Source organism: Coccomyxa subellipsoidea, assembly GCF_000258705.1.
Source record: "Coccomyxa subellipsoidea C-169, whole genome shotgun sequence".
NCBI lineage: Eukaryota > Viridiplantae > Chlorophyta > Trebouxiophyceae > Coccomyxaceae > Coccomyxa > Coccomyxa subellipsoidea.
This window is the reverse complement of record NW_005178029.1, coordinates 738,217-763,339: the sequence shown is the minus strand read 5'-3', so window position 1 is coordinate 763,339 and position 25,123 is coordinate 738,217. Positions and strand designations below refer to the sequence as shown.

Genomic DNA, 25,123 nt, shown 5'->3' with positions numbered 1-25,123 from the left:
GTGGACAGTGTCCACTGGACACAGTTTGGCGGAGCAAGAAAAATCGCAACTGATATGATCACAACTTTGACATAGTCTTTAAGCGCACTGAGCGGCTGGCAGCCAATCGCAAGTGACACCAGCATGGGAAAGTCGAGCCACAACATCAGCAATTTCAGTCTGCAATCGAGCTCGAATGCCCCGTTGCCAATCGATAACCATGATAAGATCGCAGTGTTAGGTAGGTAATTGCATCTGTAATTCGCAGTGCAGATCTGCAGGAAACACAAACTTGTTAATCTCCTTCTTTATATTGTGAACAGCATGCATGTCTGCAAGAAATCGAAACACGCCCTTGCGGGCAGTGGAGCTCACATGTGACACTCACAAAGCTCTGGACTCTCTTCATGTGGGCTCAGTGTAAGGTTGTTATCATCTCAGGGCTGAGCCCGTGAGTCAACGTATATTTATGTCATTTAGACAACATCATAGCCCACAGAGTCTCCTGGCAGACACTCAGATATATGTCAACCGCATCATGCACTAGACACTATGGAAAGCACAACATTTTGGACATTACCTGCTGTCGGCATCCCTCAATATGTGGCACTCCATGCGGCAGATCACTCATTTCTTTGCCTTGGACTTCCCTCCAGCCTCTGCCTTGGCAGGCTTCTTCTTGGCAGGCTTGCCTGCAGCTCCAGCGCGCTTGGCAGGAGCCTTCTTTGCCTTGCCTGCAGCTGCCTTGGGCTTTTTCTTGGGCCCTTTGCCGCTTGGGCCTGCATCATCCGCCGCCCCTGGATGCTGCGAAGCTCCCTGCGACATACATACCGCAGATCAAGGGTCGCCCATATGCTTTCTTCTTTCTTCTTCATTCAAGTAACTTGCTCAGATCCTCTGTGTGCCACACTAGCAATAGCATCCCTGCCTGGCTTACTGAACATGCCATAGTTTGTAATGGATGACACTGTAAGAGACAAAACTTGACGTTTGGGTGCGTTGGGGCCCACCTCATATTGGTAGTTGTCATCATCGTCGTAAATGAAGTAGTTGTCATCGGCGTTGTCATCACCGGGGGAACCCAGGGCCCCCAGCGGCCGCAGCTGGATGTACTGGTGCCCTAGAGCCTCCACACGCGCCTCCGTCGCGCTGAGGTTCACCACGCACAGCGTGGTGGCACACGGCACCTGTGCAGCCACACCGCTATTGACACATTGCTCTCCTCTCTAACAGGAGTACCCTTTCTGACTGCTTCTGCAGGCATATCAGGAACAATACATTGTGCAGCAGCAATGGCAGGGGCTGCTTCTGTGAGTTTCTGTCAGATCTGTTACATGGGCTGTGCATTAGGACGCACTTGGCAAAGTAGGGTACAAAGCAAAGGACTCACAGTAGTGGCGGCATACACAACGCCCTTGAGGTCCATTCTGAGCTCTGGATTGCTGTCATCGCCTTCCACCAGCCATCGGCCCACCACCCCAGCATCGCCAGTCAGGTCCACCGAGCTGTCATTCCCGCCCTCAAGCTCCACTATGAACTGCGCAAAATGCACAAATCCATGTAAGCCGCAGCAGGTACTCCCTGTTACAGTTAAAGTTACTGCATTTGATGATCAGAGTGACTGGTCTACCCTTGGGTGAGGACTTGAGCATAATGAGGGGCTCCATGCATGCGCACCTTTGTGACAGGCAGCTTCTCAGGCATCATCACAGGGATCTCTCCAGCAACAGGAGCCAGCACAGCAATTTTGCTCACAGGCGATTTGGGGCCTTTGGCCGCCTGACTGCCCACAATAGCCTGTGTCCCCTCCCCTCCAACGTCGTTGTCGGGCTGCAATAAAGTACAGATCAGCCATGGAAACACTCGACTGCTGTATTCCGACAGTCTGGGTGTGCCCATCAGCATGCTCACATAGTGGTCAGCAGGACTTGCATCACCATGATGCATACCTGCTCATCCTCTTCTTGTATTCTCCTCAGTGCTGCTTTACCTCCAGACCCTGCTGCCTTTCTCGATGGAGCCTTTTGAGACGGCCCTGCACTGTCCTGGCTGGAGAATCGTTGGCTCTGTTGCGTGGCGACCATCGTTTTCTGTCTCTTTCGCGCAGGTTGTTGCCCCTTCCCGCTACCTTCTACATCATCGCTGTCACTGTTTTCGCTGCTGAGAAGCACCCTGTTCAGATTTCGCTTGGCCTGTGGGGCTGCTGCTCTTCCACGTTTCCTTGGTGCCTCTTTCTGCTCTGCTGCACTCCCAGGCCCGGGACCGGCTCCTTCCTCAGCCCCATCGTCACTGGATGCAACCTCCAAGACCTCATCGGAGTCACTGAGGAGCTCCAGAGCCTTGACAGGCGAGTTATTTTCTGACAGCCAGTCTGGAAGCGGGGACCCGCTGTTCGACCTTTTGCAGGCATCACCCTGCATAAAAAGTTTTCATTGATTCAAATTCTGGAATTCTTGTCATGGGATACTAATGAAAAGTGTACAGAGCTGAGCCATCATCAGTGCAACGTCAACAGTACCTTCAATTGGGCAGTGCCAGATCTCTCGCCCAAGGGTCTGTCATCACTGTCACTACTATCCATATCGACTTCGTGGTAGGGCACAGGGCCGCCAAATCATAAGATCAAGACCGTCAGCATCTCACTAATGAAGCAATGCAATTTGCTGAGCGCCTTGACCCCACGGAAAGAATGGCGCTTCAATTTTCTTCTTCAAGCTCAGAGAATCGGAGTGGGGTTCAGTATGCCCTTTCTCTGAACTTCAAAGCCTGAAAATTTGGCCGCATGCGGTTGCACGGCCTCTGGCGTTCCCTCTACTTGAGACTCCTAAACAGGCTTTCATCGGACGAAGCTTTGACCTGGTCAAGGATCTCGACCTGAACTTCTATTTTTCGACAACGTGCTTCTCTTGAACCTGATTTGTCAGTAATTCTTTCAGGCACCAGTTGAAGGAGTGAAGAATGAGTGAAACCGTGATCGCAAGCAAGAGTTCTCGAGGGACGGCTTGGCAGCATCAGGCCGCTGCCAGCAGCCTTTCCGCAGGCGCACCTGCCCACCACACTTCTGAAAGCACAGAAATTAAAGACTCTAACACGGCGAGCACGCCATCATGCCAGGACACCTGCACATCGGAGACCGCAGGCTTCTGGTACAATGCTTTTCAGTCCGTTTGCAAGGGTCCGTCTCAGCCCTTGAACCCCCTGGAGATCTCAAAAGAAGATATCACATGATTGATGTGTTAGAGTGCATACTAAGAACAACAGAAAAGTCAAAGGCATAGCTGACGTTGCCTTGCCAGATGCTTCTTAGCCTTCGCCAAATATAGTTCAATGTTTGCTAGTTGAGCACATTGCGGATTACATCTGAAGCTCATGCCAGCATTTACCTTGATGTTGCCTGTCATGCAGCTGTTGACGTCGCAGACCACATCCTTGCAGGAATATTCGGGGTGAACCAAAGCAAGTACAGTCTGTATGAGAACGATCTGGACGCACCTTCCTTGGTACGCAAGAAGTTCCTGCGGAAATACTCTGTGTGGTTCAAGCTGTCGGATGCAAAACCAGACAGAAAATCAAAGGAATAAAGCAGAGGTCACTTGCACTTGTTTGTTAATGGATGTGCAAAGCATGGTCTGGCTGAGCTAGGATACTTTGTACAGACATGCTGCAGCCGGACATATCATTTGAAGAAGCTGAAAATGTCTTATGTGTTGAAGGTGGCATCTTGTTCGAGGCAGAGCTCTACTACCTCCTGGCGGAAGTGGTCTACAGCTTCAGAAAGCGATGAGGAAGACTCCTATGATATTGAAGCGCCAAAGTACAGATCCCCGCCTCGCCAGTGAGATGCTCCATCATTTTCTGAGCACAGCCAATTTACATCCAACAGCAGACTTTGATCGCGATCAGCCCGTGCTGTAGCTGCTGCTGAGAGATGCTTGCATGGTCAAGTCAGCATCAATGCATCTTCAGGAAGGTTTGTCAGCTTTGTTCTGAGTAATCATTTAGGCAGCAGGACTGCTAGCACACGGTTGCCTTTCATCTCAAAGGCTTAGAATGCCATGACTTGTACGCATGCAAGGATCTGCGAGTTTGTGGACGATGGCCGTGCCTTCCCATATATCCCCGCAAGATTTTACTCAGCACCAGCCACTCATGTGCACTGGGCCATTCATGCTTTGCCCGAGAGTGCACGGCAAAAGTTTGAAGTACTGAGAGAGACATTCTCACGAGTCCTAGGAACAGATTTGGCCTGTGCGCCAAGTATTGCTATCTCTGTACTTGTTTGATCCCAATTTGCCAGATTCATTTGTAGATCATGCTGTGACCGGATGGAGTGTGTACATGACAGAACACCTGTCAAGACAGATCTGGCGGTGCAAGGAAAGAAGTGTATATATATGTCTTGCTTTCCTGAAGTGGGTAGGAGGCCTCCTAGGAGGGAGGTCGCTAGAGGATTGTTAGATTCAATCGCAATAGCCAGTTGCTGGCAGCTATCAATTGAAGCTTGCAAGGTCCATTCCTAGCTGTGAGTGCTGTCCATGTGTGGCAGTGGGTCGAAGAAGGCTGCGAATTTCTTGGCTGTGCTTGTCTTGTGATCTGCCGCAGCCGTATACTGTGCTAAATTATGCAGATGGTATTTATAGATAGAGCCTTCGAGAGGTTTCTGCCCTCAGTGCCCCAGTGAAATGCACCTGCAACTTTAAGCTTCATGTGATTCTGGAAGCATGTGTACTGATCAACGGCATCATGTATTCAATTCCAAGATTATGAATGGTTGCGCATCGGTGGCTTATTAAGCAGGCTACAAGCCAGCAACATCTGGCCTACAAGTGACAATATCAGCTACATTACAAATACTAGGAAGTTACTATTCAAATTGAGTTTGTACTGCTCAATACCACGGACGATAGAGTGCACGATCTCAACATATGACATGGTCAACTCAACTGCCCGTCTGCTCGCTGCTCAACCGTCCTTTCAAGACTTCCATGAGCTTCTGCTTATTCACTAGGTGGCCGTGGCGCAGTGACAGTATGTATTGCCTGTCCCCTTCTACATCAACTGGCAGGAGCGTCTGCTTAGCAATCTCTGTAAGCTGAGTCTGAGAGCAGCCTTGCAGAGGCGCAATCAGCCGTCCAGCAGGAACAATATTGTCCTGCATACAGAGCCCCATATATCAGCAACTGCTCCATGCATGCATTGCCAGATTTGCTGACCTTTGGAGAGCATTGGCTAAGCCCATTGCCATCGCAAAAATATGCAGGTTGCTTTGTGGCAGTGCCACAAGGAAGGCTATGGATGTTTAAGGAATGTATGTAGAAGAGCAAGATTTGCACAGTCTTTATGCCAGAACAGAAAAGCACACCCAAGACCTACCTCACGGTTCCCCCAGAAGTCCAGCACACTGAAGCACAGGGAGGACTGGGCGTCCCCTGGCCTTTGCAACAGCGACATCTCACCAACATAGCGCCTGGAGTAATACCACAGCGTGACAGACGCTGCTGCACAGCCCACCACCAGTGCTGTGGCCATGACGGCTTGCACACTGGAAACACTCCCCTGCACCAGATCAGTAACTCATTGGCTGCATAATCGAAGATCATGCCATATACATAACGTGATGTACACAAATTCCTTGAGGCCAACGCAGCGTTTGGCAGGAAAATTGCCACAGGCAGGTCATGTCCCACATTATTCATGTGGGACATGACATCGACCTAATGACTTGCCTGTACAAGGAATGTGTTGATGGGGATTGCCAGGGCGGCAACCCCTGCCAACTGGAATATCTTCAGCCGGACCAGCACTCTGAAGGGGATCATGCCTATGCCGCGATACAGCACAACCTTTCCTGATGCGCCATTCCCATCTGGCCCTTGCACACGTGCCTCTGTCAGCGGACTGCTGCTGAAGCATCTATTCCCCTGCAGAGGGTCCTTCAACACCTGCCACGGGCCAATACGTGAGCTCTGGGCTAAGCTTTGCTGCCAGAAGAAAAAGGTTGCGAGGACGACGAGCCATCAGGTGCTATTATTACCTGACTATCCGCGATCTTGAAGGAATTTGTCTGATGCAAGTGGACATTAATGCCAGGGCATGCTGGAGGCCATCTTGGAAAACAGTGGTGCGAGAATTCTCGAAGCCCCTTTGAGCTAAAAGAGGCATCTGCAGATTTTGATATGTGATCAACATCATAAAGACCGCATACTGCCGCTGCCTGATTTGGGACTCGACTGGCGTAATACCTCCTTGCAGTCCTGGACACTGCCTGCAGCATGAGGGCTGACGCCCTCACCAGAAATACAAAACGATGATGAGGATGACAGCTAACACAGCCATCGCAGCATAATCAATCCACCAGCTCCCTTTCTGAAGGGCAGGGTCGCTACTTGAAGCCTTAGAGATTGGAGGTGCCATCGTGGGCAAGTATGTGTAGGTGCTTGTGTCACAGCGCGCTGGCGCTTGTGAGGCCAAGCAGATGCATAAAAATAAATCAATGGATCATGCAATTATTAAAGAGCTAAAGCATGCAGAAGGCATGTTCTGATAGCACGTGGTGTATTAGTAAGCTCAAAGTCAACTTGACCAAAGCAAGTCAATCATCCTTGATGGACGCATTTATTTCTGTTCTACAAATTGAATGTATTAAAAAATCGGATCGCTTTATGACCTCGGTGCTTGAAGTGCCTGCCTCAATTTCCCGAGCCGTTTATTACAGCACGGCATGTGAACAGCGTCCTGCTGAACTGGAGGACATATGCTCTTAACCCACAACCCCTGTGTAGCTTACCAAGGTCAGACAGACAGTAATGGAATTGAGAAAGCTTGGAGAATTCGTGCTGCACAGCACGTTCCGTATTGAAGATGGCGAACACGTCCTTGTGCATAGTCCTGTGGAGGTAATTCCTGCTTTCAGTTGAACGGCTCAGATAGGTCAAGTGAATTTTTGTCCCATGTTAGCAATTCTTTGTCTTTACCAAATTGATGGTGGACTAAATTTGGACACCGTGAGCAGCCTGCAGCATTTCTTGGATGTGCCAAACAAGGAACTACATGCATGCAAGGTTGCTCAATTGCAGCCTGTGTCAGCCCTTCTCCCACTTCTAGCATTGTAAGGCTCAGCGGAAATGGTAAGATGTCCCTTTTCTTGAGGGCGCAAATCACTTGTTGATTAGATGCTAGAAGAGGGGCTCTTCATGGAGACCTATGGTGTCAGACCTATGACGGTCTATGAACGGCAGGTCTGAGGCTCCCAATTGACATTCAAAAATTCCTGACTCTTGTTCATACACTGCAGGTGGTCCAGTGGTTACGTCCTTGCCAAGTAGTAGGTTCTTAGGGCGCCAGTTGCAGACTCCCACACAGCTCAAAAGGAAAGCCAAATCGTTATTGGAAGGCGATGGGTTAGCATCCATCAGTGAGAACGGCTGCATGCTGGCAACATGTGATGTCAAGCAGCCGGACAGCATTGCACTGCGTGAAGTGTCCACAGGAACTACAAAGCTCGTGCAGCTTCCACAGCAAGTGAAAGCCATATCTCAGCTGTGGCCTTGCTCGGATGGTAGAGCAATTGTTATGTGGGCTGCCAAGCCAGGGCTTCCTGAGCTCTGGCTGTGGACTTGTGCTGCACCGAGCGCCATAATTTCTGGCAGCTTTGAGAAGGTATGTGATTGTGCTCCTTGTCTCATTACCGTGCCAAAGCACCACATCATGTCACAGGACAGCGATATAATTGAAAGGCATGCCTATTGAGGCATCTAATATAGTATGCTGCAATGCAGCCTAGCGGTGGAGGCTGGGTGAAACTGCCTGCGCTGCCGTCGAGGGCAGCATTGCAGCTGAACGGGGAAAGAGAATGCAATGTCAGCATGACAGCCGGTTTTAGGACAGAATCCAAGCTTGGCACTCGCGCTCAGATTGCTGTAGCGCTCTGGGACGCTACCGAGGGGGGCGACGTGGACATATTTCTGCTGTTGCAGCCCCTTCAGAAGGATGAACTCCAAGCTTCCGTGGAGTGGCAGCATGTCTCACTCAGCCTCTGTGATGTCTTGGACCGCTCAGGAGACATTCAGAGCATGGATGCAGCAGCAGGTGCGTACCTTGCTGTATCTGGCTGAGTTGCTCAATCTATTATTGTCACATATTTCTTCTCTGCCTGCAGCGCATCCTGCAGATTTGTTGTGGCTGAGATTTTTAAATTCTACTGTGCAGAGAGGGTTGCATCAGCAGGCAAGCAGCATCATCACATGGAGAGCTTTGATGACCTGGACTTGGAGCAGGCGGCGCAGGAATGGCAGATCCTGCCTGCTCCCAGCCTGCTGCCCTATGGCGCTATATTCTCTGTCAAGCTTGCTTGGAACCCAGCAGGCAAGTCACCTCAGGAAGACTCCCTGGCTTGAATTTTTCAACAGTGATGAGCGTGAATTAGGTCCCTGGAAACTGATGCGTTGCGTTTGACGACAACTGGTGTTTATATGGCAGGGAGATTTCTGGCAGCGGGGCTGTCCACCACTCGGGACAGAGCCTGGATAAGCATCATCCCAACTGCACCGGCTGCTTGGCAGGAGGCCCCTCCAATGGTACCATTCTCTTTCCTTTCATTGCATGCAATATATTCCATGGAGGCAAAGAAATTCACGATTACTCAAGACACAGCAGGACTGCCCTTAGACTTGTGAGATTTTGCATGTGACTGGGTGTCTGTGTGCTCACCCTGCAGACGTCATGGAAAGGAGAGGTCCTTAGCAGTGGCTCACCATCCACCCCATTGTCCCCAGCTGCCTCGGCTACTCAGAAGGGCCCACTGCTGCAGCAGCTGCACTGGGTTCCTGATGGAAGCGCTGTGCTGGCGCTGGACAGAGCAGGCAATTTGGGAGCTGTGGACTGCAGGGGCATTGTGCAGGGCCTGGCCTTGACTGTGGCCAGATCCAAGGTACCACAAAATTGCAGTTTTACCCACCTGTCACCAATATATGTCCCAGGAGATATTAGTGATAATATGGAGCCTTGTGGTGGACAATGTGACATTTGTCAATGCACAGGAAGACCAGTCGCTCGAGAAGGATCAGCCAGGGAGTGCCGGACACCTCACACATGCAGACTGGGGGACACCAAAGGGGTCGGATGGCGGCGCTTTTGCCATGTGCCTCTATCAAGATGCGCCCAGTAGTTGGACGCACCTTGTGCTACTGCACGGCTGCCACATGACCCTCTACACTGTCGGTAGCAACCCTGGGGCGCCAACTTTGGCGCCCGCGCCCTCTGCCCAGAGGCTCAGCTGGGACCAGGCTGAGGATATATCTCTCCATGACACCTCAGCCAGGAGCTCAGCAGCGGGTGTGAAATCTGTGGACGGAGGTTCTGGGACCGACTCTGACGGCAAGGTCGGCGTCCGCCGCACGAAGTCGGTGCGGCCGCTGTCAAAGCTGACATCAGCGCTGCGCGCTGACCTGGACCTGCTGGTCAGGTGCGTGTCAGCGCCAGCTCAGCTCGCTGATGTGGCAGACAGCATCAGCGCACCAAGGGTTCACGGCCAGCCGCAGCCTAATAACATGATCTCGCCAAAGACACCAGCCACGGATGATCTCAGCACGGTCGTCAAGCTGAGGATCAAGACAGGGCCGCGCAGCCAGCATCACACCAAGACGCCTCGCGCGCCCAAGCCGCAGGACAGCGCCGATCTCGGGCAGGTGGTGAACAGCATAAGGAGCGCCTCGCTGAGCTCAGCGTCCGGCCAGAACAGGCGCGTGAGCTTCGCTGAGCTGGACGAGGTGGTCGACGGCGTCGCCTCCTCCGCCAAATACCCTCCCAGCCCGCACCCTCGGAAGATCTCAGGCGCGGCTGCAGTCCCGCAGCGATCGGCGCTGAAGACCGCTTCACCGGCGGCTCGGCTAAGCAACAGCAGCGCCTCAAACGCGCCGCACAGCCCACATGAGCTGGTTCTCATCACTGCACTGCGCGCCACTGTGTCAGCCGACAACAAGCAGCCTGCCACCGACGCTGTTGTGCCGCACGCCGCCGCAGAGCAGGTCAGAGCCGGTCATGAAGGGTCTTTGGTAGACACGCACCATTCCAAGAAAGGCACTACGACAGACAGAGGTGGAGCGCAGCTGGGAGCCCCTGGCGCAACAGAGAACAGCGTGCCTGCACGGAGCATAAGTGCTCTGCAGGCTAAGGTTGCCCGGCTGAAGGCGCACTGGTCGTCCATGCTCAAGCCAGCCGCTGCTGCCGCAGGGGAGGCCCCTGTTGCACTCAAGGGGTCTGAGCAGAACCTCCTGCCACATCAGGGCGCAGACCATCTGATCAGGGCAAAGAGCAGCTCGGCGCCGAGTCTGGGCAGGCCCAGTCTGGTTCACCAGCTGGCAGCAAGAGGCCCTGTGGTGGAGAGTCGGATCACTGGCTGGGCGCAACCAGGGGCAGGTCCGATAAAACTCACAGCAATGTTCAGCCGCGCTAGCAAGCAGTCAGCCAGTGTGCGACGGACAGGCCATGCGCATGGGCAGGCATCACGTCTTATGCTGGAGAGTAAAAGTGTGCATAAGAGCAGCGCAGGCCTGGACTCCTACACGCTCACACCGGCAGCTGCTGTGGCGGAGGACGAGAGTGACAGTGACTGGCTGCCCCTTGCCGACTTGTGGGGCCCCACTGTCTGCGTCCTGCCAGCCGCCCAGTCAACCAACCCCACCGCCAAGAGAGCCAGCACTACTACATCGCCTGCAGCCTCAATCATGGCAGCTTTTCCCTCTCCAGGGAGCGCATTTGAGGAATCGCTACTCCCAGCCAGCAGAGGCCGACTGGCTCAGAGGGACGCAGGGCCTGTGGCAGAGGCTGTGGAGGAAGAAACAGAGAACGAAGACGCCGCTCTGATGACACCGCCAGCGAGTATAGCTTTTATATCGGTCAAGGAAGGCAGCGGATTTGGTGAGCTGCCGCAACAGATGCAAGATGGACAGGTGGAAGCTGGCTTGACACTGGACCAGCAGCTGAGCATCGAGCGGCCCAGGGCATCCCCCCGGCCGGGCAGCTCCGGGCAGCTGCCCAGGCAGGTGCTGGAAGCTGACGCTAAAGCTGCCGGAAGCCTCGACCGCTACTATTCCCTGCCCGCCACACTGTCGCTGCCGCCAACGGTGTCGCTGGATGCGCCGCTGCTGCAGAGCCGCACCTCTCTGCTCCCCGGCGCCTGGGCGAGTGGCGCCTACGGCGATGCATTGGATGAGTTCTTCCTGGACAGCCCCACCATGCTGGACGGCCCGGTGCGGATCTGACTCTCACTTGTTAGTCCGCCCAATGCCCATGCCGAAGAAATCGGGGCCCCAGGGCATAATACGGCCCCAAAAAGAGCAGCAGAAAGAGAGGCTGGGGAGCTGTAAGCAGCAGCACACTCACAGATAGATGAATTATAGACAGGCTTGTTGTCAAGCGAATTTTTGTCGCAAAGAGGTGGGGACACAAGCGCAGCTGGCTTACAAAAGAGGCTCGGAAGTTGGCGGCAAGAGGTGAGCAGTATGTGATGTGTGCAGGTGGTGGACAATGGCGAGCCGACATTTGAGAACAGCATGATGGCGCGGCACGCCAGGCAGAACGGCCGGGGCAAGGAGCGAGGGAGGAACAGCAGCTCCAAACGCGCCTCCATGAAGAGAAAAACTCAAGTGCGTGCTCTCACAGAGGACCATCTCAATCTTGTCCTTACAAGAACATTATTTCTGCTGTACCATATGCAAAGGCTCAGAGGCACTTCAGATGAAATTGAGAGGAAATGAAGTTGAGATGCGCTGCAGGGGGATGTCACAAGCATGGACGGCGACCCAAAGCTGAAGGAATCGCCACGGCGTAGCCTGTCGCCCTTCAGCGCGCGATTCGCATTCAGCTGGCACCGCGCGGCACAGGAGATGCGGCCCCCGGTGCCGTCACCCGGCCCGGCCGCGCCGGCGGCAAACATTGCGCGGACGGCCACTGCCGCAGACGAGGAGCAACAAGAGCACCTCCCTGAATACCTGCACACCCGCGTGGGGCCTCTGGAGGAAGGCCTGGTGGCAGCGCGGTCGAATGCATTACTGCTGAATACCCCTGATCCCCTGAGAATGGACCCTATGCGAACTCTTGGTTCTGCGCGGCGACGGCGGCGCAGGTCGACAGCTTCCTCTGAGGAGCCGCCGCCGCCGCCGCCGCTGCGCAGCGAGAAAGACCCGTTAAACAGGTGCGAATGCTACGAATTTTGCTTCTGGAGCTGTAGCGATATTGCAAGTCTTTGGGTAGTCCTCATAAGCACCAGGTACAAGATCTCTGGGACCTCAGCTGGCCTCAGGGGAATGAATAATAAGTAGAAACCGGTGATGCGGGATGTGTCATGTCAACAGGGACCCGGTGCAGTATGCGGCCAGCCCGGTGCGGCGCATGGAGACGGCCAGCGCGCGGCGCCGCCGGCCGCCGCAGCCGGCACCGGGGGATGCCGCGCCTGCTCAGGCAACCCCTGGTGCTGTGCCCAGCCGCGCTGATGTGGTGCCAATTGCGGAGGCAGCTTCCAAGGATCCTGCGGCAGATGCAGGCCCTTCTGCAACGCAGAAGGGCACAATCAAGGCTGGCCTTGTTGTGACTGCCGCGCCGAGGAAGGAAGATGGTCGGTATGGGGAGGGACAGGCTGATCACCGTGTGAGGAAGCCTGGGAAGCCTCAAGGCATGCACAGGGCTGAGAGCTGCAGTCCTCGCAGTCCTTTAGCTGGCAAGACAAAGCATGCTGGCATCAGGCATAGGGTGACAGAGGATGATGAGGTCAGCTCAGGCTCTGTGCTATCAAGCAGCAGCAGTCTGGACTTGTACCAGATGCTCAAGGCCAGAAGCCGCCGTAAGCAGGAGAAGCAGCTGAGGCATGGCAGTGTGGCCAGCCCAGCTTCTGCCAGCAGCTGCTCTGCATGTGCCGAGGTGTCACTTCAACACGGATACCTGTCCCGCAAATTTTGCTGCCTTTATAACTGCATGCCAAACGGTTGCAGCTATGGCATCATTTGTCCTGTCACAAGCACACGGTGATACCATGAGGACGTCAAGCTGTCATGAATCGACTGAACGCCCCTGTTATGCGCAGGCACCGGATGACTTCGCTGCGACCCCGCCGCGGCTGTTGCACCCGCATCGCCTGAGTGGATACACCCAGCAGCATGCCGCGCCAGCAGAAAACAGCGGCATCAGGTGTCACGCTGAGCCAGTTTTCTCCTGTCCTCCACTTGTGTTTTGCTCACTCACATTTGCATGCATGGCAGGCTGCAGAATATGTTCTGCAGCGATGGTCTGCAGCGATGCTGTGCAGCCTGAAAGAGAAGAGTCTCATGCAGGTATGAAGTTGTCAGTTGGGAGTTGGGTGACAGGCTGGTTGATGTGGACTGGAGATGGGGTGAGAACCGCGCTGGCAGACCCCCATCTGCCTTCTGGGATGGCTTTAAGAGCAGCTCTGCCAGGAGCGACCCACAGTGGGAAAGCAATTTAAGGTGGGTCTATGCCAAATCCATGCAATGACCTCATTTGTCCCTGCCCCGTTCTATGCATGTCCCGGTTCTATTCTTGGCAAGTAACATCTGTGCGCAGAGTCCAAAATTAATTTTGTGAGATGTACTTGCACAGGCTGCTGCGAGTGGACGTGCAGCAGACAAAGCCCTCCCCCAACTTCAGAAAGCAGTCTGGGGCCTTTGCTTCTGTGCAGACAGCTGCCGCGCGTGCAACAGATCCCCAAGAAGAATCCATCAGCCTGCTGCACGAGCTCAAGGGCCTCGTGGCAAGCCTGAAGACATCGCAGACCCAAAAAGATGGCACACAAGGTCCACCATTCTCCAGTCGCTCAGAGCTAGTTGTGTCCTGAGACCTGAGAGGCTGCATGAAGATTTCATATGCATATGCATGCGGTTGCTTCCAGATAGACGTGAGGTATGGTCTGTGCCTCGATCTTGTCTGTGCGTATCGACATGTCAGCCGTGAACATGTTTGCAGCGAGGGCAGCTTGTAAGTGTGCATTCGTGTGTGCAGAGGCAGGCGCAGCAAAGAAGGTGGCGGCGGCCAGGTGCATCCAATCGGTGTACAGGGGCCATGCGGTGCGGCGCAGCGCGTCTCTGCTGCGGCTTGCCCAGCGCAACAGGGCCCCCGCATCCCCCACAGAGACCTCCAAGAGGTCAGGCTTCCCCCACCAACAATACCCACATGATGGGCAAAACAAAAGCTACAGCTAATATCACTTTCTCTGAAGTCCACTTTGACGGACTAATACGCATGTGTTGTCCTGATTTGGTGGAACAGCGTGGTTGCTGATCATTCCTGTAAACCGGAGATAATGGGTACACTGTCGTGCACAGTCTGCGCAATCTAAACTCGTTAATGCTTCTGCCAGGGACGCCGCAACGCAGATAGACGACCGCACGGCGCAGTCAGCACAGGAAGCCAAGCCAGAGGGCTGCCTCCCCATGTACCGGGCCGTCCCTGTTCGCGCAGTCTACGTGAGCCCAGGCCACACCATGGTGAGCTGCACTTGAACCCCTGCATGCATGCAAATGTTCCAGAGCAAAAGCCTGATGGACTCGCACTGATGCAGCATAGTCCCTGTTATGAGAAATCTGAGGTGATTTCGAGGATGCCAAGAGGACAGGTGAGCTGTCGCGCAACCCCAAATCTCTGATTGTACCAAAAAGGTTGGGGTTGTTGCAAGAGATTGCAGGAAGATGCAGAAACACCCATTGAATCCGTTCAGTTCCAACACTCGCTACTGTGCCCCTGTTCAGGCCGCCACCAAGCTGAACGGTGCAGCACTGACCCCACAGCCGCCGCTGGCCACGACTGCCGCCGAGGTGGCTGCACTTGACAGCTTGCGCGCGCAGATGAGCCAGACTGCTGCCACAAATTCACATGGCCACTCGCTGAGGGGAGCCTCAGGGGCTGACTGGCAGTCTTTAGGTGAGGGGCCTGAGTATGATGTGCTTCTGGGTTGCAAGGTGCTTATTGTGTCGATGCACATTCATTGTTTCGGGATGCGGCACTCACTGCCTTCTTGCCTGGTATATCTTGCATGCTGTCTCAGCCTGATTGGGTCTGATGAAGCCTTGATCACCATGTCCGATTACTGTGTCGTGCTATCTGCCCTTTCGGATCTTTCAGTCAAGGATATGAGCATGCATTGTGGCAGGTGCGAGGGGCAACCAGGGCTTGGGAGCTGGAGGCGGCAAGGGCAGCCCCAGAACCAAGTACATCCACCCTTCCACTCACCCCGGAGCCTCCTGGGGCAGCCGCCATGCGCACCACATCAGTCTTGACAGACCAGCCAGCAGCTTTTCCGCCAAGATTGGAAAAGGCCAAAAGGTGGCCACTGCAACAGGGAGAAGAGAGGTGGGCAGTCTTTGCTGAAGCTTTTTGGGTCCGCCATGATGATTCAACATGGACAGGTCAATGTTTCTGCTCAAGAGCTACAATTGGGAGAGCATTGCATTGCTTTGGGAGTTACTACAAAGGTGTTTGTGCAAGCAGAGGGTGCTGCTGTGACTTGTGCGAATGTTGGGGCACCTCCATTTATCACTTGATAGCATTTTTGCAGGACAACTCGGACATGCATGCGATTGCTGCCCAGCTGAAAGGGGTGATGGCATCATTGGCTGACGTTGAGAAGATTGCAGGCGCACTGCAGGCTGACAGCGAAGCATCCCGAAAGGTGACCTCTCGGGCATGACTCATATACATATGAAGCTTAAGCCTGATCAAGGTTGCTCATGAGCTTCAGTATGCTTGGTGTATGCAAGTGCTCCATCAAGGCAGAGGTTTTAGTGCATGCAGTGTAATCATGCCTTGACATATCTGTGGTGAATCATGCAGTTGATGGAGAAAATAAGGAGCACCGCCCGTCAACCAGGGGGCACCTTGAACAAGGCATAAGCTGTGATTGAACATGGCAATATCTTTCAAGACTAAGAAGAAGAGAAAGATGGATTATACAAGGGCAGATTGCTTCTGGCAACAGCAAAGGTTTAAACTTCAGAAATTTCAGACTTATTATAACTGTTGCAGGAACAGTATTGTTGCAATCGAGAAAATGTCCTTCCGACCGCTGAAGAATAAGTTCAAACTAAAATACTTGCATGAAGGGCATTTGGAATGCAGAACAAAAATACGAGGCACTCACAGAAAGGACTGGAATTCAAAAAGTGCTGGCGCGTATATTGTACAGAGGATTTTTTAATACAGCTGGAGCTGGCTTTGTTCCTCAATTCAATGGCTTTGCATAAGTGTACACGCCTTTGTAAACCTTCTTCCCGAGCCATCCTGCAAACCCCAGCCAAGTCTAAGCACCCATGAGAGAAAGGCATGATATGCAAAATATCTGTAACAAGTCTGCACGCCCTGTTGTAAAGCTAGTAAGCCACGCATGCAATACAGTTACTGCTTCAAGGTGAGCAGAAAAACACTCACCTGCATCAACATACTGCACCAGAAGAGGACACGGCCGGTACTTTGGATCGCCAGTCCCTCCATGCAGCACTCGCATGATGGACAGGCAAGTGTCCAAGCCTGCAAACAAGGCAGCCATCATTCACTGAGCATTATTGCATAATGCCTCAGCTGGCAAAGAGAGAGGCATATTCTCCATGCCCGGCCATGCTGTCAAAGAGGCCAATAGAAGGTGCAGATTACTGGGAATTGATTGTAGCACTGACCTATAAAATCCGCCAACTGCAAGGGGCCCATTGGATGGTTTGTGCCAAGCTTCATCCCCTTGTCAATATCCTCTGCAGTCCCCACTCCCTGTCTCATGACAAAATACAGTCAGCGCAGCTGGGGGGTCAGCATTTTAGCTGTAAGCTATCCAGCTTGTGGAATTTGAGGCTGTTTCAATCCAGGGATCACACTGCTGACCTCCATCAGGGTGTAGAAGGCCTCATTGACCATAGGCATGAGAATACGGTTGACTATGAAGCCTGGCCTGTCAAGAGACAAGCAAACAGTCTTCCCTAAGTGCTCTGACAGCGCCTTTGCGGTCTGGAAGACCTGTGATAGCAGCACAGGCCAATTCAGCCAAAGCGCAGATCATGCACATCTCACTTTTGAGCATTTCTACTTCATTCAGAAGTGCACGCAGAAGTCTAAATACAATTTTGAATAAATGGACAGCAATCGCGCCTCGTCACTGGTGGCAATGCCTCTGATGATCTCCACCAAAGGCATGACCGGGACAGGATTCATGAAATGCATGCCAACCTGCACACAGCAACTGGTGTTTTGCACAGAATTTGAGGACAGGCTTAAGGTCAGATGAAGGAAATTTGCGGCAATGCGGTCTTACCACTTGGCTGTTCCGTTTCGTAACTGCAGCAATCCTTGTAATAGAAATTGAGCTAGTGTTGGAGGCAAGGATTGCCTCAGGCTTCACAATCTGCACCATCAGGGCAAGGCATCACCAGGGATCAACACAAGGACACCTCCTTGGTAGGGACCCACGTGACAGCGGATGACTACCTGTAACTACAAAGCTCCCCAGAGAATGTCCAGATCACTTCAAATGCGCACCTGATCCAATAGCAGAAATGCTGCTTTCTTTGATGACTCATCCTCATTGATGGCCTCAATAACGAAATCTGCTGGTTCCAGTGCCTGCAATTATTGCAAAGGTCACACATTTCTGATCTGAGGCATTTGAGGAGGATACGATGTCCATTTATGAATTCTGGTTTACATGCTCGGTTACATTTACCCTGCTGTGCTGTGACACCAGTGGACGCAGCACGTCAAAATTATTGCAGGGCGCGTTCACCTGCAAGTCAGAGGATGCGCTGATGCGCCGTGCAGCAGCCTCAGCGTCCTCTTGGGTCAACTTCTCCTTTGCCACCGAACGTTTGAAGTAACGCTCAGTATTGATGACACTCCGCTCCAAAGCGCCAGAGTGGCTGTCGCAAAGGATAACGTCCAGCCCTTTCATTGCGGCAACCTGAGCTATGCCTGTGCCCATTTGTCCTGTTCAAGCAAAGAAAGGCATTAAGGGTCATGCATAGTCGTAAGTCAAAATTTCATGGCCCCCCTAAGGTCCCGAAGCAATGGAAATGATTGAAATCATATTTAATGATACTTGCCTGCCCCTACAATCCCCAGTAGGCGGGGCAGTAACGAAGCCATGGGTGATCAACTTTGTAGATGACCGATACAAGCAATCTGTGACGGCGCTTCAGTGAATGCACGAAAGTATTATCAGTTTGTCATTTTCTATCGTGCTCTTCTTCTGACCAGAAAGCCTACGTATGAGTACAAGATGGGATAGATTGTCTCGGAGATTTGGCTGACTCAGCGAAGTTTGCAAGCAGCTTCTTTCAGCTGCCACATCGAGATCGTGGGAAGAATGCATTTGATAAGGGACATTGTCCAATCTCTGTCGTTTGCTTTCTTTGGTGCCTAAAACACAAATTTCAAAATACAGCGAAGCCCAAGAGAAAAATCTTTCTGCGCCATATGTCTGCCGCGTTGCTGTCAGTTGCACCATCAACTTTACCTGACTTTGCCTGTCGTCCGGTCAATCTGACTACCAGATAGTCTTTCAAGATGGGAAGCACTGGAGTCGAGTTAAAGCTCGCAGGCGCCTCGAAATCGATCATTATTGTGCCGTCCTTGGACTCGACCGTGGGAGAATTAAAACTCGAGATCGCCAAAGCCACAGGTATTGCTGCCGACACAGTACATAGTAAGGCAACTCGGGTTTTATAACAATGTGATTGATGTGCAGGGACTTAACCTGTACTACTTGAAACTATGGCGTTGGATGGTAGGATGAAGCAGCATGGTGGTGGCTATATAAATACTTTAACGGCCACCGTTCATTCTTCTTGCAGGACATGCCAATCCTCAAGATTTGAAGCTCATAGTTGGGGGCAAGCGTCTCCTGGTAAGCTGCAGTGACCCCGGGGATGGACCTCTAAACCTAGCCTTGCTGCTCCTGTTCAATCCATTACTGCATCCATGACTAGCACTTTGCCATCCACTTGCACACTTGAAATACCTTGGTGGGATGCCAGGATGATTTAAAGGCTCTCAAGGACTATGGCGTGACAGCAGCCTCGCGCATCCTGGTTCTGGGCTTGCAGAGTGCTGAGGCACAGAAGACTCTGGCGGATCAGGAGGCCAGAGGCAGGGAACAGCAGGAGAGAGCTGAGCGGCTGCAGCGCCTCAAAGCAGCTGCCTCAGAGCTAGCCAAACGATCTATGAACAACAGGTGAGCCACTGCACAGGCCAACCCTGTCCTGGTCCTCTGCTGTTGACCTTCCAGATGCCAACAAACTGACGACACGTCATATAAGTCACTGTGTGGGAAGTCAGTGTTGTTGATTCTCTTTTTGTGACAGTGTGGGGGAAGATAAGCATTATGATCTGGCTCTGGAGAACCAGCATGGCGATGCCATCATGCTGGACAAGGCAGACCAGGAGGCTCTGATCATGGGCTTGTCCCTCCACGACAGGGGGAAAGGGCTGATGGAAAAGGTATTTCTCCACCTCCCCAAAACTCCCTGAAGTAGTGCTCACAGGACACGCTTCATGGTTCATGGAAGGAGAGCGATCCCAAAAGTTTCGTGGGTTTTGAGGGCTGATGTGCCATGAAGAGCATGCCACAGGTCATGTGATTCGGGCCCTGAACAATTGTTGTGTGGCCTTCAGGAGGACTACCGAGGCGCGCTGGATATTCTGCTGGTGTCAGAGGAGGCCTTCAGCTGCTGCAACTCCTCCATCAAGCACAGCGCTGACAATGAGGGGCTCCTGATGCTGGACATCGTCTGGTGCGTACTCTAAGGACCCCAAAATTGATGTAGCAATCATCGCATTGCGCACCAGGAACCCCCTATTGCCATGACAAGAACTGCGCTTCGTATTGACAGAGCAACTTGTGCACTTGCACATTGAGCTGCATTCCATAAGTGCCAGGGAGAGGCTGACTGACTGCCAAGAATAGTAAAATTGCTTATTATCAAGCATGCGGCTGTCCAGGTGCTACTTCCAGCTGAGGGATGCGGCCAGCCTGGGCGCTGCAACCGAGCGGCTGGGCAAAGCGCGATCGTGGCTGCAGCGCAGCCATGGGCCTAACCTGGAGCGCATGAAAGTGCTGCACGGCGACTTCACCCCTGAGCTCACCACGTGCGCTCCACTCCCCTCCCTGCAACTTCCCAATATGAGGCCCAAGGCAGCTCAACCGCTTCTGTCAGTCCCTTAGCATGTCAGTGTCTTCCCTGGATATGCAAACTGGCCTGGACATAAATATTGCCTGGCATGCAAGATCTTAGTACCCCTTTCAAAGTGCTTCTCTACGACAAGTGGGCTGCTGCAACCTTTTTCTTCCCTGGTTTTTTTATTGCGAAGTTGCCAAAGCTGTGGTGTGGTGGTGCCAGGTATGTGCGGCTGGAGCTGCTGGAAGGTGTGGGGGCGTTCCATGCGGGTGACAATGCCAAGGCAAAGGCGGCGCTTGAGGGGGCGCTGGCCAAGTGGGAGAGGCTGCAGGTGTCAGACGACCGCCTGGCCGAGCTGCTGGCCATGGGCTTCACCTCCAGTGAAGTGTGCTCCTTCCTCCAACATCTCCAGCACCCCTTTGCGTTGCTTCCCTTAGAAATTCGTTGGCAAATACATCTTTAAAGTGCATTAATGCTCCACCAGACCTGGAACCGCAAGTCAGCAGGGGCAATTACTACTGACATGGCGACACCCAGAGCAAAGCATTTGTGCTGGTCCTGCTGTGATCATCCTATTATTGAGCAGCGCATAGATTGCAAACTGCAGGAGTCCTTGCCAAGCCATGATTGCTGCATTTATCTAGCCGGGAAGTGGAACAGGTGGCAAAAGCACACACCGACCAAGATATGGTGATGGGCAGGCGACGCGGGGCCTGCGTTTCTGCGCGGGGGACTGCGAGAGGGCCGTGGGCTTCATCATGGAGCAGCGGCGGCTGCAGCGCGAGCGCAAGGACCGGCAGCGGCAGGAGCGGCGTCTGCGGGCCGAGCAACGCAGTTACGGGCGCTGCCCCAACGGCCTGCACGTGGACATGCAGCTGCTGGAGCGCCTCACCCTTCTTGGCTACGAGCGCCAGCTCGCCGCCGAGGCCCTGCGCCAGGCACGTGACTAATATTCAGTAAGCGTTGTTAGTAAGGCTTTATGGGCAAGAGGAGATAAGAGCAAGATCAGATGATTTGTTCTTCCTGAACCGTAGGGCTACACGTTTGCCTGGCAGCCCATTTCTGCTGCCGCGATGTTGCCATAGGCACATCACTCAATGTCGGTGAGCAGTTAAATTGTGACAAGTAAAGCTTGGAGGACAAGGCGAGAGCAGAGCAAGAAGATATGGTTTGTTTTGCCGCATGGACTGGGCTGTGCGTTGACTTGGCAGCCCGTTCCTGTCAAAAGTGTGGTGCAATGCTGGAGCTGAGATCTGGGTCGTATCTGCTTCCTGTCAATTGATCTTGCAAGAGTGGATGGGTGATAGGGGGTGTGTTCAGGGGGGTTTCTGCTGGAGGCCATGCCAGAGTGGGTAGATTGAAAACTCGTGTGGTCTGTGCCAGGTCAATAACGACATCCAGGTGGCTCTAGATATCCTGAGCAACCCCATGGCCAATGCCTCGCTGCAGCAGCATCTGGCCACGATCAAGCAGGCCTCCAACAAGCGAACAAAGCCCACTGTGGTGCGTCTGCGGTCCACATCATTCTTTACCTTGTCCCAGAAGTCTACACTTGTTGGTCTCCTTTGTGGGCTATGTATCCATGTATTTCCCCTGAAAAGATGGTGAACTCCGCATGCCATGGGCTAAGCTTGCCAACGCTCCATTCAGAGGGCTGTGTTGTTTGAAAGAACATGCTTCTTACAAGAGGGGCATGCAGCGTTGAGTGGCTGTGCATGTTGGCAGGATGAGGTAGCCGTGGCATCCCTGGTGAGCATGGGGTTCCCTGAGAGCGATGCAAGACAGGCTCTGGAGCGATGTGCAGGCAGCAGCGATGTGTTGCAGGCTGCAATGGAGTACCTCTTCAGCCTGACGGCAGAGGGTTCCACTGGCACGCAGGCAGACACAGAAGTCCAACAAGCCACAGGTGCGCTGCACCTTGCAAGCACCCTCTTTGTGATGGTTGCTTTCAGTGCAGAGGTTTCAAATGTGGTAATCCTCAATTGGCCATCTGGTAATCTGCTGCAATGCAAAAAAAATTGGTTGGTAGGACTGCGATATGGCTTTCTCTGCCTTGCAGATGGTTCCAATGGCATGGAACAGGAAGGGCAGGCAGCTAGAGCGGAGCAACCGGGCCCCAGTGCTGCGCCGGAGCATGCAATCCCAGTCCGCCAGCCATCAAACTCACCAGGCACTAGCAGCAAGGTGTGCATAATTTCCCACACATGGGCTACTGCACATCTGCTGACACCTCGATGCAAATCCGTTGTTACGTACTCACCTTGGGCAAACAGTGTGCACCCTCTTGGTCTGCAACAGTGCCTCAATCTGTCAGATGCTGGGTTTGATTTGCTACGGCATTCTTGAAGTATCACAGCAATAGAGATAGGGTTAGTCTGTAGAATTACTAGCTGGTAGGATTAAAATACTGAGAAACTGTATGTTTTGCTTCCACGTGGCCAGGGATCAGACAGGGATGAGGAGATGGAGGAGGAGCTGACTTCCTCAGCGCGCACCGACCCAATGTCAGCCTACGACATCGATGTGAGCCAGGAAGGCGCTGCCATCCAGGAGTACATGGCCCTTCTTGGCAGCTGCAATGTGTGAGTGCAATTGTGTCATGAGTAGGCTTGCTCATTCTGCTTTCCTAAGCGAGTGAGAGCACTTTTGTATAGCGTCCTGCATCCAATCTTTCTGCATACAAGAGTCAAAATTTGTATACAAGTGTACAGAGGTGCTTTGCCAACACCAGCATTTGCCAACAATCGCAACCAAAATTTCCTTGTTCTGCAAAGCACAAAAATCGCTATTTGAGTAATATTTATAGGGCTCTGTAGCCACAAATTTTGTCAAACTCAAATCTTCAAGCCCGCTGGCCCTAATGGTACTTTGGGCCCGGTAGAAGAATCAGTGTTGGGGGGTGTATTTGCTGTATTGTGCATATTTGGAGTCAACTCTGGATACAAAGGCAACACTGTCCTCACGAAAATGCCATGTAAAGAAAGTGCAAGCAAACTCTTATCAAGGAAACGAGGCGCTAAGTAGGTTATAGTAGGAATTGCCAAGTGGCGCCATGTAGATAGACATTTGTTCTGATGGTCATTTGCTTTCTAATTTAGAAAGCTGATATCGACAGACATCGGTCTGGCAGCGCTCGATGGAGCCTAGACACTTGCACGCTCAGGAAAGTTTACAACTGGCCTGCGCAGCCTGCAAGGTTGTCACAGGGCAATTCTGACACGATCTTGCCATCGACTTTTCAGACACCCACAACCACATAAGTCTAACCCAACTCAATGGCACGCGCACACATTTAGCAGAAGGAGCCTGCTCGTTCAACACGAATGGAGATGAACGTTTAATTACTGCATGCATGGTAGGATCCTACTCAGCTGTGACATGGATTTTGATGCCGACAATTGCAGCCATGCACTTCACAACTTCCAGGTCTTTGAGGGAGAGGACTTGATCCTGGGCCCTAATCTCAAGTGATCTATTTTCATCTGTGCATAAACACCACAGCACTTCTCTGCAAGCAGTCAATTGCTTGAGGTCTTCCCTTGCGTTATGTAGAACAGAACAAAGAGCAAGATGATGGCTCACCTTGACTTTAGTGCCATTCGCCACCCACTTTACAGCGTCTCATGAATGTCACAGAGCTTCTGTGCTATGTACGCCTCTGGCAGTCCACAATTCCCCTCCATGCTCGAGACCATGCCAAACTGGTTCTTCGCCGCATGCTTCCAGGCCGCACTCCGAGTGCTGGTCGGTAATCATGAGATGATCAAATATCTTGCCCTCGCACAAACCTGTAGACAGCAACAAACATTGCAGCTGAGCAACATCTCATTGCATATGCTCTGAGCACTCAATGGCTGCGACTTGCAAGAGTTTATATTTTTTGATTCTGAAGCAGTGGTGAAAACGATACACTATGGAAGACTGATCTGATGATTGTGGCACCCGGTGCCGAATGCAGCAGAGCAACGCACCAAAGACACCATGGGTATTGACCGTTTTGGAGCTCAGCAGGTGCCTCGTAGCGCAAAGTGGACCTCAATTTCCGTTTGCTTCAGTATACTGCTCGTATCCATGATGGCCATCTGGAGCTGATGGCAACCAGCACCGCATGCACCTTGGATGATGTGAGCTTGCACTCAATTTTTTTTCGAGGAAATCTGTATTCCTACGAGGTGTAGCGCTTTGTGCTCTTCAGCCAACATGCAGCTATACCCTGCTCCAGTGCCCAGAATTTGCAGGTACTTGACTACCTCGTGAAATGTGGTGATGGCCTGCTGGCGCAAGTGTCACATATTCAGTGTTGCTTGACTTCTGAACAGTGAAAAGGAAGCGGTGGAGCGTAAGGGTGCCAAATCAAAAAGAAACACGCCAGATCGACGCACCTTGAAGATTGTAAGCAACTTGTGCATCTGAGACAGCTCTATGTTTCCTGACGCTTCATCGAAAGACTTTGGAGCTCTGGGCATGCTGTGAACTCGGGTGCACCAGAAGCAATGCCTCTAAATGTTCTCAAGTTTCTGAAGCGCGCACTCCTTATTCCGATTTGCAGGCGGCCTAACATCTCAGCAATGTTTGCCAGAGAGAACGCTAGAAGTTTATTGCCTGCAGCTTATTTTTGGAGCACCAAAACTATTTCGCAGGCTGCTGTGAAGGTGATAAATGTAAGCACGAGTCAACTCGACAGCGAAGGGGACAATTCTCTGACTGTCGTTCGTACTTCGACTCACACTTATTTCAAAGGCTGCAATAGCTCCCCTTTCCAGATCAGGTAAATACCTGAAAAACATTGCACACAGTGGCCACAAGATACACGAGGTCGTGTTGAGGAGATGACTCACTATGCAAAACATCATGATGACTCAACGATTAGGACAAGGGTGAAGCAGAATATGATAGGAGTATCAGACACACGCAGATCATCCACTGACAGCAGTGACTTTCCACATGATATGCGATGATGATGCTATCTCAAGAAAAAGCAGTGC

General features: G+C 52.5%; 5 protein-coding genes across 5 annotated transcripts; 2 read left to right on the top strand and 3 right to left on the bottom strand.

Moving 5' to 3' along the window:
• Positions 1–606: 606 nt before the first annotated feature.
• On the bottom strand, positions 607–2,399 carry COCSUDRAFT_83530 (hypothetical protein; the record flags this gene model as incomplete). The annotated part of the gene is made up of 5 exons (XM_005645458.1): positions 607–795; positions 990–1,166; positions 1,370–1,516; positions 1,657–1,809; positions 1,929–2,399. 5 exons carry the CDS (start codon positions 2,397–2,399, stop codon positions 607–609), a joined length of 1,137 nt encoding a protein of 378 aa, XP_005645515.1.
• A 2,408-nt stretch (positions 2,400–4,807) lies between these two features.
• Positions 4,808–6,263, bottom strand: COCSUDRAFT_33887 (hypothetical protein). Its single transcript, XM_005645259.1, has 4 exons — positions 6,014–6,263; positions 5,706–5,921; positions 5,353–5,535; positions 4,808–5,131 (listed from the first exon to the last, which is right to left on the bottom strand). Exons 2-4 carry the CDS (start codon positions 5,796–5,798, stop codon positions 4,919–4,921), a joined length of 489 nt encoding a protein of 162 aa, XP_005645316.1. The 5' UTR covers positions 5,799–5,921; positions 6,014–6,263; the 3' UTR covers positions 4,808–4,918.
• A 2,685-nt stretch (positions 6,264–8,948) lies between these two features.
• COCSUDRAFT_43688 (hypothetical protein) lies at positions 8,949–15,673 on the top strand (the record flags this gene model as incomplete). The annotated part of the gene is made up of 12 exons (XM_005645258.1): positions 8,949–11,228; positions 11,496–11,624; positions 11,754–12,172; positions 12,333–12,624; positions 13,058–13,161; positions 13,338–13,457; positions 13,591–13,784; positions 13,990–14,131; positions 14,348–14,474; positions 14,736–14,907; positions 15,137–15,336; positions 15,542–15,673. The coding sequence occupies 12 exons, from the start codon at positions 8,949–8,951 to the stop codon at positions 15,671–15,673; spliced, it is 4,311 nt and encodes a 1,436-aa protein (XP_005645315.1).
• A 531-nt stretch (positions 15,674–16,204) lies between these two features.
• COCSUDRAFT_37630 (hypothetical protein) lies at positions 16,205–17,944 on the bottom strand (the record flags this gene model as incomplete). Its single annotated transcript, XM_005645257.1, has 8 exons — positions 16,205–16,263; positions 16,411–16,509; positions 16,656–16,743; positions 16,855–16,986; positions 17,119–17,196; positions 17,282–17,371; positions 17,506–17,589; positions 17,750–17,944. 8 exons carry the CDS (start codon positions 17,942–17,944, stop codon positions 16,205–16,207), a joined length of 825 nt encoding a protein of 274 aa, XP_005645314.1.
• Positions 17,945–19,383: 1,439 nt separating this feature from the next.
• COCSUDRAFT_48401 (hypothetical protein) lies at positions 19,384–23,129 on the top strand (the record flags this gene model as incomplete). The annotated part of the gene is made up of 10 exons (XM_005645256.1): positions 19,384–19,461; positions 19,636–19,754; positions 19,963–20,109; positions 20,361–20,523; positions 20,840–21,080; positions 21,459–21,490; positions 21,522–21,641; positions 21,864–22,044; positions 22,198–22,322; positions 22,581–23,129. The coding sequence occupies 10 exons, from the start codon at positions 19,384–19,386 to the stop codon at positions 22,722–22,724; spliced, it is 1,350 nt and encodes a 449-aa protein (XP_005645313.1). The 3' UTR covers positions 22,725–23,129.
• Between the last annotated feature and the right edge of the window lie 1,994 nt (positions 23,130–25,123).